The sequence below is a fragment of the Oenanthe melanoleuca genome, chromosome 12 (assembly GCF_029582105.1).
Source record: "Oenanthe melanoleuca isolate GR-GAL-2019-014 chromosome 12, OMel1.0, whole genome shotgun sequence".
In the NCBI taxonomy this organism is placed as follows: domain Eukaryota; kingdom Metazoa; phylum Chordata; class Aves; order Passeriformes; family Muscicapidae; genus Oenanthe; species Oenanthe melanoleuca.
In genome coordinates this window covers 20,445,192-20,466,279 of record NC_079346.1, presented here as the reverse complement: position 1 = coordinate 20,466,279, position 21,088 = coordinate 20,445,192, and the positions used below count along the sequence as shown (strand labels likewise).

Here is a 21,088-nt window from a genome sequence, read left to right as displayed (position 1 = left end):
TAAAACAGGACATAGCCCTTCTTGCTGAGATGCCCCCAGAATGCTGGGGCCAGCGTTGTTAGTAAAGATTAGAGTTGTTAGTGCAGCTGTGTTTTCCACTGCGTTATCTGCTTGCTTGAACATCACTTCCCTGTAAAGCACACTGCTTGTACATTAAATCAGTGCATCAGTTTACTTCCTGACTCACTAAGCTTATTTTACTTTTTTTTTTTTTTAGCCAAAAGACAGTGAAAATAAATTCAAAATTTTTTCAGCAGCTGCTGAGTTATTCTCTATATCATGTCTTTACCAATGCTGAGGGGAATTATCATGCAGCTGCTTATAGAAACTGGACTTCATCTCACTTCATCTCACCGGTGAGGGACGCTCTATCAGTGCCTGGATACCAATACTGTGGGGGAAAGGAAAGATCTTTCAATTCCAGTCTTCCTTAAAGAGACGTAGTATATAAAATGTTCCAGCCATATAAAGGGAACAACAGGGGCTGCAGCAGAAGTGAACAGGGAGCTGTGCGAGTCAGAAAGGGAAAAGAAAGAGGCGCTGTAGCGGCTAACGATCGACCCTTAGTCCCTCCCGTGGCAGGTCTAGTGCTTCCGGGAGCCTCTGCCTCATCTGAGATGCCACCTCAGCCCCGGCCAACTCCAGCATGCACCACCGGCACGTCCTGCCTCGCCACCCCTCAGGGGAAATGGGCTGCAGAGCTGCGGACCCGCTCTGGGTCCTATCCCCCCTCCCTACCTGCAGCCGGCCTCAACTCGGCTCGGGGGGATTAGGCTGGCCTCAGCCAGGTTCGGCTAGGCTCAGCTCCGTTCGCCTCGGTTAGGCTGTGCTCGGCTGAGCGCCACTCGGCTCCGCTCAGTCTGCAGCCTCGGCCCAGCTCTGCGGGAGGCGAGGGCTTGGCGCGGCGGGAAGAGCGGACGTGGAGCAGAGGGTGGCCTAGGTAGGCGCCGGAGTTGTTCGAAGGCCTTTCAGGCCTCCTCCGACTCTGGGAAGGGGGCGACATCTTGTGACTGGCGGGCCAGACGCTGGGCGGTGTCCGCAGGGGGTTCGGCCTTGTCTCAGCGGGCCAGGGCTCTTCCTTCACCCTGGGGATAGGCGGGCACTGCTCGCCTCTAGTGGCTGCGGCGGCAGCCGGTGGGCGCCGGGGACGTGCGCTGGGGGTGGGGAGCAACGAGTTCTTGAGGGCCGGGATCCCGGAGGTGGGCGGGATCTGCGGTGGCCGGGTCTCCCTCGCATCCGTGCCGGTCGCGGGCCCCACAGGGCTCTGCGGTGGGGGTTGCCAGCCCCGGGGCAGGAGGCCGTGAAGCTCCAGGGACCCCGGCAGAGACAGTTGCAAGGCAGCGCAGCTGAAGACCAGGTGGCCGACGGTCCAGGTCTGTCCTCGCATCCTGCTCAAAAACACTATTGAAACGGACACTCAGAGTAGCTGTCTGTTGACTGTTAGGAGAGTTTTCTCTGCAAATGTGCCCTGGGAAAAAACTGCCTGTAATCTTTTCATATGACAGAACGAGATGTGGTGAGGGGTTTTAAGAATTTACCTTTGACTCTTCTGTTTTCATAGTCTGGCGTTCAGGGGGAGAGAGGGAGAGAGATGTCGTTGAAACCATTCACCTACCCATTGCCCGAAACAAGATTTCTTCATGCTGGCAGGCATGTGTACAAATTTAAACTCCGGTATGGCAACTTCAACAGGTATGTGTGTTAAAGCCTAGAAGTGAGCCTGCTGTTTGTTGACTCCGTGTGGCTATGAGTTAATACAAGACCTGAAAACATAAAACACAGGTGGGTAGAAAGTTCACACTGAATAAGGGATACTTCTCAAGAGTAATAGATTAGGATTTAATCTGCCCGCTAAGTATTTTTTCCTGTTCAGTGAGAATTGTTTTGTTGCTGTTTAAACTCTTACATGAAATGTAGCTTCATTGTGTTTTGACTGGGATGGTTCCAATTCTCTCTTTGTTTCACAGCTCTCCCAATCTTGGTCTCACTGAAAGTGCTGCCAAGGAGTCAGAGGTAGGAGCTGAGGCAGGTCAATAGGATCTTAGATGGGTGTTAGGCTGAACAAATCATATGCTTGTTACAGGACTGAGAACATTCTGTCTAGTGCAGCATTTCAAATGTGAGTGGTGAAGAACTTCCCTGGAGGGTCTGAGCATGAAAAAAAAAAAAAAAAGACATAAATGAAAAATGTTCCTCAACAGGCAGAATTTGGTGTAGAAGAGATGCTTTTGTTCGAAATATTCCAAAGAAGCTACTGACTGTTAAAATTGGACAAATGAAAACTCCTGTTTGTTGATCTAGTCACACCCAGTTCCTGTCTGATTCCTCTTCAGAGTCATTCTTGCAGGAGTTCTTTCCCAGATTTCAGTCTTAACCTCGAAACTGACTACCACTTTCAAGTTGTCAGGCTTGATTCTTGGTTTTTCAGGAGCTATGGAAGTACTGGTGAGCTGGCTTAATGAAGGCTGATCTAATGCTAAATTGCACGTGCTTTTCTTGCAACTGTGGAACCAATGGGTGTTCTTTTAATGATGCCATTGCTTTGTGTCCAAGCACAAATTGATGGTCACAACTGATGAGTTGTATTGTTGTCAACTTCTTCTGAGACAGAAGAAGGCCCTTGCCATTACTAATAAATTGAGACAAGTATACTGCCTGCTTAAAAATGCTCCTTCCTATTACTTAATTTCTAAAAGGCTTCAGAGTACAGTAATAGCATTAAAAACCTTACTGAAGAAAATATGCTGATTTTAATTGATATGAAGAATTAAATTTTTTTCACTTTTGAAAATATTGAAAGATACTACTAGAAAAAAATGGTGTTTGTAGAGGAAGAGTTTGTTGGGGCTTAACTGCAGTTCCTTTGTAACTGATTTGAGTCAATATTCAGAGAAAGAGGAATAGGTAAATGCTATGAGTGTTTTGCTGGAAAATAAAATTACATTCCTTAAATTTAAAACTTCTTAAATTTAAAAGCACACTTCGATTCCCATAGTCATTCTTCTATGTTAATTCAAGATTAAGATACTCATTCACCTAAATTTCTGTGAGTCTATCAGTGCAGTGCACTCTAAAATGGTGAGAGGGAGTGGGGAGAAGAAGGGGAGGAGAAAAAGCAGAATATCTAGAACCTGGACTTCCATAATTCATGCAAACTGTAAAGTAAGGTTAATTTTTTCCCAAACCTTGAACATGCACTTGACAGTGGAATTGTGACTATGTTTTTAATATTTTTCCTTTATTTTTTTTTGCCTCTCCAGGAAGTGATTCGAGTGATCCTTGGAAATCTTGATGATTTACATCCATTTTCTACAGACCACTTCACTGTCTTTCCCTGTATCCTTTCTTTCCTACTCATAAAAGAAAAGATTTAATGATTAGTATCTGTTGAGCATTGCATAAGTCAGTATTTATGTGTAGGAGTGTGCAGATCGTTAGCTGGAGTAGTACTACTTTGATCTTTGCAGTTTGATGTTGGCTGAAGATACTGTGAACACCTCAGATGTTGCCTTCACCAAAGAACTGATGTGACAAGCGTGTTTTGCAGTGTTTTCATCCACACAGCCCTGCATTCCAAATTAGGTTTAGCCAGAGCAGATATATAAATATATATATATATATATATATATATATATATATATATATATATATAAAGTGCCAGGAAGCCCACCTCATGCACTTGCAAGCGCATTTGATTCCCAAAGGTTCGTATAATGTAAAGCACTCCTTACAGGCCCAGCAGTGCTGGCCCATGGGCAGGGAAACTCACAGTGCTGTTGTGAGGTCCCTCGAGGTTAAACTACCATGAGCCTTTAGGGATGGAGGGTGGGAGCAAGTGTGAGTCTGTGCTCGTGTCTCCACAGAGATGGCTGAGGGAAGCAAAAAATACCTCACAGAGTGAGCTTTACAAGGAGCAGTAGTTGAGCTAAGATAATTGGAAGTCCAGACAGGCTTTTCAACACACCTGCAGGATTGTCATCCAGTTATCCCCTCTTCAGTGTACATCTTTGAAGCCTGACGTGAAGCAAATGTCATCCACACCTTACTGTGTCATTCACCTTACTATACTCATGCCCCTCACTCCTGTGGGACCAGTCAGCAGATCTTTTCCATTTTCCCTAAAGTTTGCAGAGGCATTGAGCTGCTGTCAGTAAGGCATGCTGTCCACAAACAATGCTGTAAAAGCTCTGTGCAATTGCACAACATAGTTGTGTAGAAGCTGATACTTGAATATGGGCATGCACAGTTTTGAGGAGTGCAGCTTCCTGGGATTTCACTTTTGATGCAGAAGTTCTGAGGCATTTGAGATTGGATTATTCTAGCTAGCAGCTGTACTACAGGCTCCTCTACTTTCTAGGTGTTTTTTTCATCAGAATGCACCAAGACCGGCCTTCGTTTTTTTTCCTCTGGCTTGTGCAACTGGACAGAATTTAGTCGTGTCTGCTACATATTGTGCAGATTATTAATTTAAATTGACATGAATAAATTAATTTAAATTATTATTTTATAAAATAGATGGTAATCATTAATATTTCTGTGTAGTTGCTATTGTGTAATGGGTTAAGAAGTTATTCTCCTGAGGCTTTTGTTGAAGAGAAAAATAATTCAGTTAAATGTTAGTGTTTTCCAGTCCTAAAGGTGTATCAGCTTTTGGATCAGGTCTGGCATCACTTCCTGTGATTCTGAGTGCCCAGGAGTAATGAACATTTCAAGGCATTCCCCTCCTATATTATGCATATTCCCCTTCTGCATAATGCAGAAGACTGCATTATGCCTCCTAGTAGCAGGCAGGAATGAGGCCATCCTTTTTTTCTGTCCAAAGCAGGTCCGTGCGACAGCAGCTTATTCCTGTTAGAGTCAAGAAGTTAAGGTAGCCAAAAACATCATTGTACAGAAGACACCCAACCCAGCCAACATTATTGGTTTGCTTCTCTAAAGCTCAGCCAGTTCTGCCTGTGTGCTGAGGAGTGTTTGGTTCACAGACTTGTATTTGTAGAATTTGTGAGTCCATCCACATGTTTAGCCAGCACTGGGTCTGCAAGAGAACTGTGAGCTCAGAAGCCTGGCATGAGGACTTGTCTTACAGTTGGTGTGTCAGGCTCCTCTCTGTAGTGTGACTCTTTGTTAATCATCAGCTATAAGTCCTTCTATCGACAATTGAGAGAGAGAGATGGGTACTACTGACAGGTGATCAAAATCTGAATTTACTGTGAGCTACAGATGCTTATACACCATTTTTAGGAAGGCTAGTAATTTTTTATTACATTCATTGGGTTAAACATCACACAGACAAACTTTACATTTCTACTTAGTTCAATGTTCTTTCCTGTGGCCAGTCTTGATCCAATCTTCTTGTAATCTTCAAAGCTCTGTTTGCTCTTGCCAAGGCATCTTGGTTATCAAACTGCATATGCTAATTAAATCCACAGTACTCTGTCTTAGCTCTTCCCACAAGCCAAAACCCAGGCAATTTCAGTCCTTAAAGGAGCTTATTGTATCGTTTCATCATCTGCTACCCCCAGGATGTTAGTTTCTGCTAGCAAGTGTGGACTAACAGCATTCATTTCACCTATTTCTAACTGAGATCAGAGATGAGTGAGGAGACTTATGTCCAGCACCATTTATTCTTCCAGGCAGAAGCTCCTGGATGTCAGAACTGCACTCATATGAATGACTGTAACTGTGGTGGTTGTCATGTCAATTTTTTCCCCCATTTTGAACTGTGAAGTAGATTTAATGATGCTGCTTGAATCCAAATAGTTTTCAATTTTTAAATAAAAATTTTCAATAATTTAATTAGGAAGACTGCTGAGAGGGTTTTTTATTCATAGCTTTAGAAGAGCTTGGCATGGTTTTTTGTGGGAGGATGTCAGTACTGAAGGCAAACACAGTTAAGGGTATAGAACACTATTAATACAGGTGACTGATGGGGCAAAGTGGATAAGTAAACCTGGATAAGTGTTTCCTGTAGTGTGATACTGGTGCAGTTTACACAAGTTCATAGTAACAGATTGTATTTGCTCCCTTGTGCGCATGTGCAGTGTGCTGTAACTTTTGAAGTTTTAGAAGACATTGTCAGGACTCACGCTCCTTTGAAATGTTAGTGTTGTGTTTTTAAGTCTTATCATTCTTCTCAGATTTGAGTAAATGGGAGCAAGTATCAAAGATGAAATTCAAACATGAGAATGTCCATCTTGTGCCTTATCCCTACATTTGTACATTGTATCTAGAATTGAACTCCTTTCAGCGAAACATATCTTGTGGTAAGTCACTGTGATTATTTTTTGGTAATTTCTGGAAACATCTATGATCTATCTGTGTCTTGCTTTTCTCTTTTCCTTCGCCTACTGTATCTGAATCAGAGAGAGCAAAACTGCATGTGGGATGACTCTACCTTGAGTCTGAGATAGTGCATTACAGGGTGTTCTTTATTGTCTCGTATTGCTTTTCTAAAATTCCCTGAATTCCTCTTTGTCTTTCAATCACCACTGACTCTTTAGCTGGTATTTTTATAAAGCAATGTCCAGTGGGTCCCAACCTTCCTTTTTTAATGTCAGTCATTGGGTTGGAGCCAGCACATACATGTATATGGGACATGTTTTTCTTCCTTGTGCTTGATTACATTTGTTGACATAGAACATCACATTCTTTGTTGCTATTTTCCTAAAGAAAGAATGGATTTTTGTAAAAAAATAATGATAGTAATCATGGCAATAATGTATTTTGTATAATTAGCAAACATTTTCACCTCAATAGTGTCTTGTTTTCCAGGTTTTCTATGAATTCTCTGAACAACCTCAGGCCACAGCTAAGACCTCCATGGGACTGTACATTTAAACTCTCTGTTGTGAAACTTGAGTATTCTTACTATTTCCTGATCTGATTATCAGGCGCTAAAAAAAGTTACTTTTTTTTTTTAATGACTGCTTAGCAGATAATGTGATCTTTATTAAATGACCAGCTAGTAATTTCTTAGTCTTATCTGTTTACATCCCCTATCAAACTTCCCATGTGTGGATGTAAAAACTTCTAACCATGGAGAGTTCATTCACTTCCCTGTACACTTGCTCCAGTATTTAATTGCCCTATCCAGATAGTTGTACAGCATTGCTATTCTAAAATTAGAAACAGTGTAAGGAATTGTTACTTTCAGACTTGATATCTCAAATTTCTCCTGGTGGGGATTTTTCTTCTGGGAAATATGTTTGAATCCCATACGTCCTACAGCTGGCCAGTATTCTCTAGAGGCTGTGTTCCAGATGCCCTTGCATCTTCTATCTGGTACCCAAAGCACAGAGAGATGCTAACTGTTTTTCAGGCTCTTCTTTTCTGAAGACACCTTTGACTTCTTTAAGACAAGCAGTTGTCCTGTCCCATTAATATCTGGTGTTTATAGCCAGGAATTCTGGTTCAGAAACAGCTGTATTTGAGCATTTTCTATTTCAGTGTATCATATGCAGGTCCAGACTGTTTCACAGTAGTTTATCTTGCTCCTGGAATAGGAATTGTAGTGCAAAGGTGTACTTTTCAGTTGGTTAAAGAAAGTCCAGTCTAAATATTCACCAAGTTTTATACCTGTGTTGCAGGTAAAGAAGTAAACAAGGGCAGTGATGAGCTTGTAAGTTGTGCATTTGGTTTTGTTTTGTTGTTTATGTTCTAAGTACTCTTGAGAAGCAGAATATATGCCTTTAGGCAATGCTAGAGTTCTCCTACCACTAGGAGTTAGTCAGTGTAAAGTGGCATGGAATTCTCACCTAGAACCATCCAAGGGGAGAGAAGTTTTCTTCTGACAGTTCTGCTGGGCTTGGAAAGCAGTCCTATATCAGGACCTGAGAGCTACTGCCTTCAGTTCCATGGATTTTCTGCAAGCCTGAGTGAGCTGTCCAGTGTTTCCTTCACTGGAAGAATCTGTGAGGTTGATATTGCTAAGCAATTAAGTAGTTCCCTAGGTACTGTGTCATAAACAGCAAAGTTATGCTTATTTGAGAAGTTTTCGTGTAATGAGAGCTAAGTGTCTGAAGTGAATTAATGAAGAATAATTCAAATCCAAATTCCCCTAAGTAATTTTTCTATCTCTGCATTCCTGCTACTTACATTCCTTGGCAGTCCTCTGAAAATGGAGGAAATAGGATGTCCTAGAAGGAAATACTTTGTTTAAAACTGTTGAGCATAATTCTCTGGCTGACCTCCCAATGCTTGTTTTAGTCCTGAATCCTTCTTTGGTTTTCAGCATATAAGCACGAACAATTTTTGCAAAATATGAATGTACATTAACTATTAATTTTCTTCTAAAATAGAAAGGTCAAAATAAATTGTTAGCAATATCAAATTTGCAATGTTTGAAGGTCAGGAGAAGAAATGAAGTGTCAGAAAGTACTGCAATGAAAGAATTGGTGAAGAGGAGAAGAGTGGAAGACAGAGATGATGCCTCATGCCCACAATCATACATGGACAGGTCAGTTGATTCCAAAAGAGTCTTCCAGGGCACATATTAATATTTTTAATGTCTCTTGTACCTTCCTCATGTTTCATTTCTGTGCAATCCTTTGCCCCATTTTTCTTCTTTTTTTCCTTCCATGGGTAACAGAATCTAAGCATCATTGCTCATATTGGGGAAAAAAGTGATCCTGTACTTTCCAAGTTCCCATACCATTGACCAGAGCTCCGCCTGTTTAACTTCTCTGTGTTCACATCACCTTTTGAGTCACAGTGAGGTAGGTGATAGCTCAGCGGCCACACAGAACAGTGCACTGTCTTGCACACCTGAGTCTAGGACAGCAAGGGAACAACTGGAACCAGTTTTCCACCTGCCTCCCAGCCTGCTCCACTGAGCCACCTGATGAATGCCACCCTCTTGGCTCAAGGCCTTGGAACTTGCTCTTTTCCAAGCGCTTTAAAATCTCGTTTAAAATCTCATCTGCACATGTTGTGTGTACACATTAGTATTGTCACACAACTTCACCATATGTTTCTTTGGTAGCTAAACTTCTCATGGTCATTCCCAAGAAGATCTCTATCTCTGGATTTTACAGAATGGTTGAGGTTGGACAGGTCCTTTCATGTCGTCAAGTTCAGCCCCTCCTGCTCAAGCAGCGTCACTCAAAGCAAGTTCCCTGAGGTCCTTAGTAGACTCTGAGGGTGGAACCACCACAGCTGTGGAGAGCCACTTGCAGAATCACAGAATCACAAAGCTGGAAGAGGCCTTCGAGATCATCTAGTCCAACCTGTGCCTTAACACCTCAACTAAACCATGGCACTCAGTGCCATATCCAGTCTTTATTTAAACACATTCAGGGGTGGTGACTCCATCACTTCCCCAAGCAGACCATTCCAGTACTTTATTTTTCTTTCCGTGAAAAACTTCTTCCTAATATCCAACAGATATTTCCCTTGGTGTCCTCTTGTTCTGTCAGTTGCTGCCTGGAGAAAGAGAGCAACCTCTACCTGACTACAACCACCTTTCAGGGAGTTGTAGAGAGGGATAAGGTCACCTCTCAGTCTCCTCATCTCCAGGCTGAACAACCCCAGCTCTCTCAGCTGTTCCACATAAGGCTTGTGTTCCAAGCCCTTCACCAGCCTTGGTGCCTCCTCTGGATGCACTCAAGCGTCTCAATGTCCTTCGTAAATAGAGGCACCCAGAGCTGGACACAGCACTCAAGATGTGGCCTCTCCAGTGCTGAGTACAGGGTAAGAATGACCTCCCTGCTCCTGCTGGCCACACTATTCCTGATACAGGCCAGGATGCCATTGGCCTTCTTGGCCACCAGGACACAGTGCTGGCTTGTGTTCAACTGGCTGTCAACCAGTACTGCCAGGTCCCTTTCTGTCTGGGCCTCAGCCACACTGTCCCCAGCCTATAATGTTGCAGGGAGTTATTGTCTAAATGCAGGACTTGACACTTGGACTTATTGAACTTTATCCCATTGGACTCTGCCCATCTGACCATCCAATGGTCTCTCTGCAGAGCCCTCCTACCTTCAAACAGATAAACACATGCTCCCACCTTAGTGTTGTCTGTAAATTTAATGAGGAAAGACTCAATACCCTCATCCATGTCATGAATAAAAAGATTGAACAGAACAGGCACAGCGCAGCTTCTTGAGGGACACCACTGGTGAATGGTCCACAGCTGGATGCAGCACCATTCACCACCACTCTCTAAAAATATTGAACGGCACTGGCCCCAGCACAGATCCCTGGGGGACACCACTGGCGACTGGTCACCAGCTGCATGCAGCACCATCCACCACCACTCTCTGGGCCCAGCCATCCAGCCAGTTCTTAACCCAGCCAAGAGTGCTCCTGTCCAAGCCATGGGCTGCCAGTTTTTCCAGGAATATGCTATGGGAGACAGTGTCAAATGTTTTGCTCAAGTCTAGGTACACAACATCCACAGCCTTTCATGCATCCACCAGGTGGGTCTCCTAGTCATAAAAGGAGACCAGCTTGATCAAACATGACCTAACCCTCCTAAATGCATGCTGGCTGGGTCTGATACCCTGGCCATCCTGTAAGGGCTGCATATAAACTACAGTATAAATAAGTGCAACATAAACTGCTCCATAGGGTTCTGAGGTCAGGCTAACTGGCCTATAATTACCAGAATCGTCCTTCCCATCCTTTTTGTGAATGGGAGTCACATTGGCCAGCTTCCAGTCATCTGGAACCTGACCTCTGAGCCAGGACTGATGGTAAATGACCGTCTCATCTGCCAGCTCCCTTATCACCCTGGGATGGATCCCATGTGGCCCTGTATATTTATGAACATCCAAGCAGCTCAGCAGTTCTTGACTGCCTTCTCCTGGATAACAGGGGGACCATTCTGCTCCCAGACACCATCTACCAACCCAGGAGGACAGCAGTTCTGAGGACAAGCTATCTTCCCACTAAAAGACCGAGGCAAAGAAGGCATTAAGTACTTCTGCCTTCTCCTCATCTGCAGTTACTAAGTTCCCTCCCACATCCAATAGAGAACAAAATTTGGTCTTACCCTTCTTTTTACCATTAATATATTTGTAAAAACATTCTTTTATTATCTTTTGCAAAAGTTGCCAAATTAAGTTTGAACTGAGCTTTGGCCTCCCTGATATTTCTTCCTACATGCCCTAGCAGCCCCCATAAATGCTTCCTAAGAGATCTGACCCTCCTTCCAAGGATGATACATCCTCTTTTATTCCTAAGTTCCTTCAAAACCTCGTTGCCCATCCAGGCTGGACATTTGCCTCGTTGACTCGTCTTTGGGCATACAGGGACAGTCTGTTCCTGTGCCCTCAAGATCTCTGTTGTGAAGCACGCCCACCTTTCCTGAACTCCTTTGTTTTTAAGGGCTGCTTCCCAAGGAACTCTGAATAAGTCTCCTAAATAAGCCAAAGTCTGCCCTCTGGAAGTCCATCATAAAAGTATTATTGATGTTCCTCCTGATTTCACCAAATATCAAGAATTGTATAATTTCATGATTGCTATGCCCCAAGTGGCCTCCATCCCTATTTGCAAACAACAGATATAACACAGTCCCTCCCCTAGTGAGCCCTGGTGGGCTCACTCACCAGCTGCGACAAAAAGTTGTCCTCCACACACTCTAAAAACTTCCTGGACTGGCTCCTTTCTGCTGTATTAAGTTCCCAGCACGTCTGGTAGGTTAAAATCACCTACAAGAACAAGGGCTGGTGATCCTGAAACATTCTCCAGCTGCTCATAGAATAAGTTGTCCACCTCTTCTTCCTGGTTGGGTGGAGGATAACAGACTCCCAGTAGGGTATCAGCCTTTTTGGCCTTCCCCTTAATTCTAATTTTAATTCCCATTCAATTCCCATTCAACATTCATCATCAGTTTCAATACCTATGGTATCAAAAGCCTTGCCAATATAAAGGGCCAGCCCTCCACCTCTTCTCCCTTTTCTGTCTCTTCTGAAGAGCTTGTAGCCATCCAGTGCAGCACTCCAGCTGTGTGAGTCGTTCCACCACGTTTCCATGATGATGACTACATCCTAGCTCTGCTGTTGTACCATGGCCTCCAGCTCTTCGTGTTTGTTACCCATGCTGCGTGCATTGGTATACATGCACCTCAGCTGTGCTACTGATTTCACCCCTAACTCAGGCTTACCACCCTTGGGCCTGCTTCCAGAGAGCCCAGCTGCAGTGTATGACCACAGTTCTAGTCAAAAAGGTTTTGTGTTCAAATTTAATTTCATGTTTTGCAGTCTGTGCCCTTTGCCCCTTGTCCTGCCAGAAGACAAGAGGGTTGAGGAGAGCCTGGCTCTCTGTTCTTTGTTCCCTCCCATTAGGTGTACATTGGTAAGATCCCACTCAAGCCTTCTCCAGGCTAAACTGCCTCATCTCTTAAAGCCTCTCCACTTACAAAAAATGCCCCAGTCCCATCATCATGTTTGCATTGTGGCCCTTGACTAGATTCATCCCCGTGCGTCCCAGTCATGTACTGGGGTTTCTGGTCCAGACTAGGATAGAAGGGCTCAGCAGCCTTGAGCAGAGGGGAGAGATCACTGCTTGAGGGAATTGATTTGGCAGAGCTCTGCCTAATTCAGCTCAGGGTGTTGAACACCAGCATGAGGGTACAGGGCTGCTTCTTGGCTAACCTTGGGCTAGTTCTTGACTACCTCTCAGAGACCCAGTATTACTTATGGGCTGGTAGGTTTCTTTCTTTTTAGAGTGTATTTTTTTGAAACAAGAAAATCTATACCTGTACTGAATTCTCACAAGTATGTGGCAAGCAAGTCCTGGGTACATCAGCAGTCACAAGTGTTTATATGCACCTTTCCCCTCCCATGTACGGACTATATCCAATCATCTACCTTGTTGCCTTATATCTTACCCAATTCCCAAACATGTTTCATGCAGAGATATTAACAAAATCTGAAGGCAGTTCTTTTCCTGCTCATGTAAATGTAGTCCTTTAATCCCACCCCCATTCCCCTGGCCTGTTTCTACTCACAGAACAACTGTTGGATATGAGGGAATAATGAGCCCAGGATTCAGAATGCTTTTTTATTTCTTAAACCAAAGACACAAGTCATAGATTAATAAAATACAAGGTCAGAAAGGACCTACTTCATGATCCAGTCTGGCAGTTCGGTCTAGGTCCTGTATGTTGCCGCAGCAGTTATGATTAGAACAATCCATAATTCTTAAGTGTATGCTTGAATTCAAAATCAAATTGGCGAGCACTAGCTTTAAGCCTTCTGTCATTTTTTTCCAGTTACACTGTTAGAGACTGAAGAGCTCATTCAGTCTTAGTATCTTCGCTGCCCCAGGAAGAAGTGTAGTTGCTGTAGTAAGACCAGCTCTTTGTGTTCTTTCTGGACAAGCTCTTTTGCTCCTAAATTCTTTTGGGGGATTTGGGTTTTCTTGGGGTGCTACCGAGTATCGAGAAATCAGAATCTTCACGTGGCAGTCCCAGTCATTCTGATCATGTCAAGTGAAGCCAGAATGGTTTTTTTGTGCGTGCATCCCTTCATACTTCCCCATATGTAGTTTCCTCTGCCATTTTAATGCTCCATGACTATGTCTTACAAGATCTTTCTGTGGTTTTTTGCTACCTGCCCTTGTGACCTTGTAGGATTCGCAGGCTTTCTCAGCTTTCTGCTCATCCCCCTTTTCATGTAACACTATTTCTCTTTAACTGCTTGTTTGTTGTCATAGAAAAGCAGAATGAGTACATATTTTCATTTTTAAGGAAGACTTCGAAACATGAGTACAAATATAGATTAAGGCTATGTATCTTGTTGAGTGGAATCCTACTAAAGTCCTGTTTTTTAGTGAAGTACTTGGAGTAGCTGCTTCCTTTTTATGACTTTTTGTAAACTCAGTTTTTATTTACTTATCTTCAGAACTGGAGCTGACTGTGTTCACCAGATGAGTAAAGCAGAACATGGATTTGAAAAGGTAAGCTACAGAATATTCAGAAAGAGACGACAGCACCTATTTAGTCCTGGACCCTTACAATGGCAGGCATAAAAATACTGGCAAGTAATTTGTCCCCTTTTTCCCTGCATCACCTTCAAAATTTTCGACTCCTCACCAGACTTAGCAAAGGGATGAATTACATTTTTTTTGTTAGATGACACAAACTTCTCTGATTGTCAAGCTACAAGCTCAGGTGTAGCCTCAGCCTCTGAGAGACGAGCCTGAGGGATGCCCTGCCTTTTCTCCAGGACTCCAGTCCTCTGTCATCTCACATAGTCCTTTCTGGAGAAGTCCACAAAGGGCCAACAGCTGGCATCTTGACACTGGCTTTGCTGTGTCTGAGTGGCACCATGTCCCACTCCCCACCAGTGTCCCTCTCTCTGCTGATGGTCATGCAGCCATCACCCTGTTCCTGAAAAAGTGCCATGCCTTTTCTCACTATGGCACCAGAAGGCAGATTCATGACGAGATTGTTGCAGAGGGATTGGCTGTTGCTCTCTAAACCCACTGTTTAGCTCTTGTAAGGAGGAAAGGATTCTTTCTCTTCTAGCCCACAGGCTCCAAGGCTGTTCTGATAGAGCTGCTCTTAGGCACACCCTAATGCCTGTGTCCTCCTGGCTGTTGCACATGCTCCCAAATGCACTTAATCTATTTTCTGGATACCCATTCTAAATTTAGTTCAGATCCTTACCACACTCTCACCTTCCTGGCTTTTTCCCCCTCTCAAACTCTTTGGAAGAGAGTTTGTCCAAAGAGGCAAACACATTTCTTGGGCTTGCCCACAAAAGAAGCCCAAAACTTTCTTTCAGAACAGGGTTTTTTGACAGGTTTGTTGGATTTGCAGGATAGGAAGAAGACTACCTGGTAACTCCTTGGGAGCATTCACTAAAGAATAACTTATCTAAAACAAGCAGATTTATTTGTCTCTAAAACTTGCATCCCTTTTTTCCCCCGTCTGCTTACCTTTGCAGTATTAGTGACAGCTCTACACATGCCCTGTCTGGCTTCTTTCCTTGGGTACTCCAAACACACTATTGGTGAGATAAGGGTCATCTTCTGTAAGATGGCTTTTTATTCCCCACTTTGCTATAACCAGTACCTCCAGAATTCCTCTGTTGTTTGTGCAGTTTTCAAGACATTACAGTCCTTGAAAGCTGGAGCTCCAGGTTAGCAGCCTGGAGCCTGAGCAACAGTATGAGAGGGGGCAGAGATCACTGTAAGTTCCTCTTGTGTTAACTAATGATGGAGGGCATGTCTTGAGTGCATTTCGGGTAAACTGGAACTGTGATGCAAAAATCAACTCAGCAAATACCAACTCAAGTGAGAAGAACCTTCTCTAGAACAGCTGCTTGTAGCATTATGACTTGTCCTCAAAATTGCACTAGTCAAGGCACTGTTACCCTGAGAGGGATGTCTGGACACAAACCGTTCTGTTGATGATCACCAGATCAGGTGTGACAAGTACTGTCTGAAATCATGGCCAGAATTCGTCTTCCTAATATATGCATTTTTTCGAAGATGAAAGCCAAATATTTCTGTGACATGCTTTCCATTTGGGTTTTTTTTTTGGGTTTTTTTTTTTTCTTTTAATTCAGGATGAGAAGAAAGATTAGGTTTAGGATAAAAACATGTCAGGATAAAAACATAGTTGCTCTTATACTTTGATTATCACAGTTTTTCTGGTCATTCTTCCAAGGGCCTTTCTCAGTTTATTATCAGTGTATGGCTTTGGTTTCAAATCCACCCAGTATTTTATAATGCTTCTCAAGAAGGGGTCTCATTAAACAGGAAGGAAATGTGTCTATATGGTGCGTGGGGATTGGCTTTGGGATGTTGAATTCAGAATGAGGAGCAAAGAAGTGCCACAGGCACATGACTGTTCAATGGATTGCATTTTCAGCTGTCTTCCATATGTCTCCCAGGCCTGTGATGGTGACATCTGGTCAGGATGAATGTGGTCAAACCTCCATGTCTTTCCAGTTACACAGTGCACCAGTGAAAGTCAAAGAAAGAAAGAGATGCTCAGCCTGTCACTCCAGAGAATTTTCCTAACTTAGTTAATGCTCTCCGGCTAAACTGCCAAGATCTCGGGCCATCAGAGGTTTGGAATTTTGTGTTAACCTGAGCTTAGATGTGGCATTTGGGGACATGTTTAGTGATGGCCTTGGCAGTGCTGGGTTAGCAGTTGGACTCAATCTTACAGGGCTTTCCCAGCCTAAATGGTTCTGAGGTTAGTGCAAGGGAAACACCATCCAGACCTGTCATTGTTTTAGGGTTTACTCTCATACAGAAGCTTACCTGCTGATTTTGTTGTATTGTTATATGCTTATTTTTATTTTGGTGGTACTTTGTGTTCTTGATCACCTTCCCAATGGGTATTCCTGGCCCACCTCTTGCTTCTGGCACTTTCAGTTTTTGCCCCTTCAAGTTAAGTCTGTGTCTCAGGACTGCATCTTAGAAGGGCTAATGGCCTGCACTGTCCAGGGTCTGTTGTTTCCCACAGCTCTTCTGTTCAGGTTTTTTGAAATCTCTGCCTATTCCATAGCTACTGTTAGTTCACTATCTGGTATGCTAAAGTCTTCTAGATGAATTACAGCTTTATGTTATGTCTTGACAAGGGAGCTGTAAAAATACCTTGGTGAAGAAAGTCCTCATCATAGCAGAAAAAAATCTCCAAATGAAACCACAAAACAAAAAGTGTAGACTTTGCTATTTAATACTTTCAGGAAGCAAGCTAACAAAAATCTCTGTAGAATAGAATATAAGATTATGTAACAGTTCTTGGGTTCTTTTTCCTTTTAGAATTCCTCCAAAGCAAATGAGTTTGAGTTTAGCCCAGCATCCCTTACTAAAGACTGTGACCAACTGAATTTCTGTGAGTAAGGAATTCCTGGATTCCACTGAGTTTCATTCCTCTGGGTATGCAGGGAGTGTGTAGAGAGTGAGGTTGTGGTTTTGTTCTTGCTGCTTTTTTTTACAGGGGAACCTGTGGAATTTGCTCTTGAGCAAAAAAGGGTAGCCAGTCAGGCTGAGGGTGCAGTGCAGCTGCTGCAGCAAATGGACCAAACAGGAAAGAAGGAAAACGTGAAGTCAGAAGGTAGAGGTCTTTCACACTTCTGGAGAAGGTACTAATCCTCCACTGATGAGCAGAGGTAGTCCTGGCTCTGTCCAAGCCTGTGTCAAAGGCTGATTCCAGCAGTGCCAGGTTGTTCTCCATCATTTTGACGGAGGGAAACATCTTTTCTGTGATTAAACCAAAGTGTCCCAAGGCAAAAAAAAAAAGGGATGTCATTTTATCTCGTGCTTGAGGGCAGCATTTCCAGTAAATGTTCCTCCTCTGAGCTGCCTTCGGGGAAAAAGTGATGAGAGAGGGTTACTGAACCTCCATCACAGCCCTTATACAAAGTAGCTTTTCTCAGCTGAGAAGTGCCAACTAAAAGGGTCTTGCTGGATGGACATTCAGCCCCATTAAGGTGCATGTGACCTATATTTGGCCACTAAGCAAATCTGGACATTGTAACTCTGAATCCCAAAGGCACCATTTTAAATGGAAACCAGTGTCATTGTGTAGACACCTGCTGGCTGCACAAAGGAGTTCTCTCTAGCCAAGGCTGGATCCTGTGAGTGCCATCCGTCATTGCACAGCACCAGCTGGATATTGGCAGCTGCTGTTTTTTGTTAATTTTTTTAAAAATAAAACTCCTTGTTAATTGTAATGTGTGCCATTCCTTTAATGACTGAGACCAAACCATTAGTGCACAAGTTAATTGTTTCCTCTATTTTTTCAGTTTCCCTCTGTATTGTTTTGTGTCTTTCTATTGGACAGAAGTTAGCTTTTTCCCGATTTTTAGAGAAATATTTTAAGTCTGTTGTTGTTGTTATTGTTTCCCCAGCATCATCTTTTCACCACTACAACATCTTTTTGGTGGAAAAAACTGACCTGGAAGTACTAATTGTTGCGGAAAGGTAGATTTATAGTATGAATATTGTGTTGCACTGTTTCTTCTGTAATTCAGCTTCTTACATTGCTTGTCTCAGCTATTAAGTGCTTTAAATTAAATTTTACTTTGCTTATGTTTTCAAAGTAACATTCTGAAGATGTTGGGTTACAACATGTTGGGTTTTTCTTCACATCTTAGAGGTTTTGGAATAGAGCAAAAAACTTTAAGATATTGATCCTTAAGTGTCATAAATTGTGAATTTCACATTATGTGTATTCTAATAAAACAAGCATCAGCTTGGAACTGCGAGTTGTTTTAATCAGACTTACCATACAGAAGATACTGTTTCCCTCCAAGAAGAATCAGAGGTTTCTAGTATTAGATGGACTTCAGTACTGTGCTTCACAGCATTAAAAAGGTCAAAATTACAGATAAATATTTTGCATTAGATATTGCCACTACACTACAACTTAGGTAATTATTTATGTACTCAATATGTAATGGAATGAGGTTGGAATTTAAGATTTCAGAGATGCCAAGGCCATGCTCAGGTAGCTTTTTGCTGTCATATTTATGCTTTATAAATGATCTGTCATTCTTGAGCCACCCCCTGAGCTGGGCAGCTGCCTGTAGATGATTCTGCTTGGGCAAGGGCTTGGGCCAATGGCCTCCAGAGTTCCCTGCTAGCCTTGGCCACAGTGTGATGTTATGAAGTGTTTTCTGAGAGCTTTTTTTCACTTGTTAAACTGTCTTATCTTGACTTTTGAGTGTTTTCTCACAATTGCCTTTGTGACACTCTCCCCTGTCCCCCTGAGGGAGTGGGTGAACAACAGGACGGGGTGGGGGGGGTCACCTGCCAGCCAGGGCCACCCCCTTCCACCCCTGAAGGGACTGCAATCTGCAGAGAAGCCAGGGGGGAGGACAGGCAAAGTGAGAGGCCACACTGTTCACAGACCCTGTAACCCTGTGCTTGGCTAGTGGCATCCAAGTATGAGTTGCAGTTGTAATGAGTAGGAGGAGAGAAGTCTGAGGGTAAGCTGAGCCTGGGAAATGGCAGGAAGAAAGCCAAATTGGTATGCTTCAACTGAGCATTGTCCTGGTAAGCCAAGATGTTATTGTAGTCCATAGCTATCTGTGCTCAAACTTGTTACTGTCTCTTTAAGATCCAGTGCCACTTCCAGGTTGGAAGTTGACTCGTGAGGGACAGGGCTTGCTGGGGTTCCTTTTCAAAGTCAGGGGTCTCTCAGACAGACCCCTCTTGCCTTGTGGTCTTTGCTCAAGGTAGAATCTTTGCTTTGGGCTTTTCTGTTGTTTTTTCTTTTTTTCCCTCCTCCCTTTTGTTCATCTCTTGCATTTTGGACTGACTCAAGTCAAATTCCAGGAGTGCCTGTCAGCAGTACTGTCCCATGAAGAAGAGAGTGGCCTTGCTTCAGTCTGAGCCCATAGCTTGCCAGCAGTGCCCAGCTGAGGCAAGAAAGCACCAAGTCGCCCCAGCCCAGCTGCTTTGCCTTGCCTTGCTTTGCCTTGCTGTTCTGTGCCACAAGGAAGGCAAAGTCTGTCCATGAGTTCTAGCTGTTGCTGAAAATCACCTGCCCGAATGTGCCAGCCACCTTTGGTGATGGAGATATAAGCAGGGTGGAAGGCTGACTCTGTTTTCCCTTTGTCTCACTAAACATGGTTGCTGTGGCAGATGCCATCTTGAATTTTGAGTTTATCTTTGTTCCTGAGGAGTTGGTGGGATTTAGCAATTTTATATCTTGTGACTTTTTTCCACTAGTAAGGAGAAATTAAATATGAGTAGATAAAAGTGAATTGTGTACACTGGACCTCATCTTGACATGCAGGGAACTGCATGTTTTCTGAGTTTTGTCACATGCACCTGCACAGGACAGAGGGCTATGAATGGCCTCTCAGGTGCTCAGCAAGTAGTGACCAGCACTCATCTCAGGTGAGACCATGGGGACAAGTGATCACCTCACAGGACTGCAGAGACAAAAGCCCCCTTGTCTCTTCCCTCCCTGGCTGCCAAGCATGCTCCTCTGGGTCTAGGACTAGTGGGAGGGATGTGGACCTTGTGGTGGCATAGCTGGACATCCCCTGCGTAATGCTGCTGGGGAAGTTGGTATCATTTCTGGGCCTACCAGGCTGCCACAACATCCCTATTTCTCTCTGGGACAGCTCTATGGAAGGGAAGTGGTTTCGTGTCCTTTTGTCCCCATGTCTGATTCAGTGTCATGGGGTGCTAGAGCTCAGCCTGCAGCAGCCCCATATTGGCCTCCCCCCCATGTCCCTACAGCTAGAGACACCAAAAATGGTGACATGGAGTGGTGATACTTAGTCCCAGTTGTGCTTGGAGGGGTCACATACCAACATGGATACCTCTGCCCCTGTTGTGTTTGGTTGTTATCAGGGCACCCCACCTCAGACTTCCCCTCGGCTGTGGTTTCAGCTCTGCCATTGCCCTCAACATGGGCACCCCCAGGAAAGGGGGAGAGAAACTGCAGGTGAGGGAGAAGCAGTGGATATGGGACATTGTGGGGATGAGGCTGGCTCTGGTCACCACATTGTCCTTCCAGCACTGCACACTGCTGCCAATTTGGACGGAGCAGGGGGATGGCTCCCACTATTTCTGTTTCCATGCACAGGATGCTCTTGGGGAGGGGGACCAGATTCCTGACCAAAGCTGGTTGGAAGGGAAGGGGAGTTGCCAGACTGCAGCTGATCCTCAGGCCCTCCCTTGTCAGGGCATTTAGGGCAGTGTTCAGGCTCCCTTACATTGTGGGGTGCAGGGAAGCAGAGAGGCAGCTCCCATGTCCCATGGCATGGATAGAACTCTGTAGAAAGGGGGAAGCTGCATATCCACTGCAACTCCCTGGAATAGGCTTCATGGTGGAGTCCCATCCCCATCCCAGCTTGAAGATCCTGTCCAGCCAACTGCCACTGCTTCAGGAGTCTGATGACTGTCAGTGGAAGCAGTCCTTTCCAGGCCCTGCAGCCTATCTTTCCCCTTGGGGACCACCACACTATAGCTGCTCTAGTCCCTTCATTCCTTGCACCTGAAGAAGAGCTCCTGGAGGACTGCTCCCTCCAGCTGTTCCATCTGTTCCTCCAGCTGGTCCAGGCTGAAAGTGCTCATCACCTCAACTCTGGCAAGTCCCTTCCTCAGGATAAGACCAGCAGTGCTGAGGGGTCAAGGGATATTACCATCAGCTTTTCTTCTTCACTCT

At 44.1% G+C, this 21,088-nt stretch overlaps 1 protein-coding gene across 4 annotated transcripts; it reads left to right on the top strand.

Moving 5' to 3' along the window:
• The first annotated feature begins 586 nt into the window (after positions 1-586).
• Positions 587-19,858, top strand: MAJIN (membrane anchored junction protein). Of its 4 annotated transcripts, none has more exons than XM_056501161.1 (11): positions 587-940; positions 1,562-1,692; positions 1,968-2,013; positions 3,261-3,336; positions 6,138-6,263; positions 7,587-7,618; positions 8,346-8,455; positions 13,845-13,899; positions 16,723-16,795; positions 16,901-17,045; positions 17,814-19,858. In XM_056501161.1, the coding sequence occupies exons 2-11, from the start codon at positions 1,592-1,594 to the stop codon at positions 17,857-17,859; spliced, it is 810 nt and encodes a 269-aa protein (XP_056357136.1). In that variant the 5' UTR covers positions 587-940; positions 1,562-1,591; the 3' UTR covers positions 17,860-19,858. The 4 variants fall into 4 exon arrangements, with proteins under 4 accessions (XP_056357136.1, XP_056357134.1, XP_056357135.1 ...); XM_056501159.1 differs by having other exon boundaries at positions 864-955; positions 1,590-1,692; positions 8,298-8,455; XM_056501160.1 differs by lacking the exon at positions 587-940 and adding an exon at positions 988-1,373.
• The last annotated feature ends 1,230 nt before the right edge of the window (positions 19,859-21,088 follow it).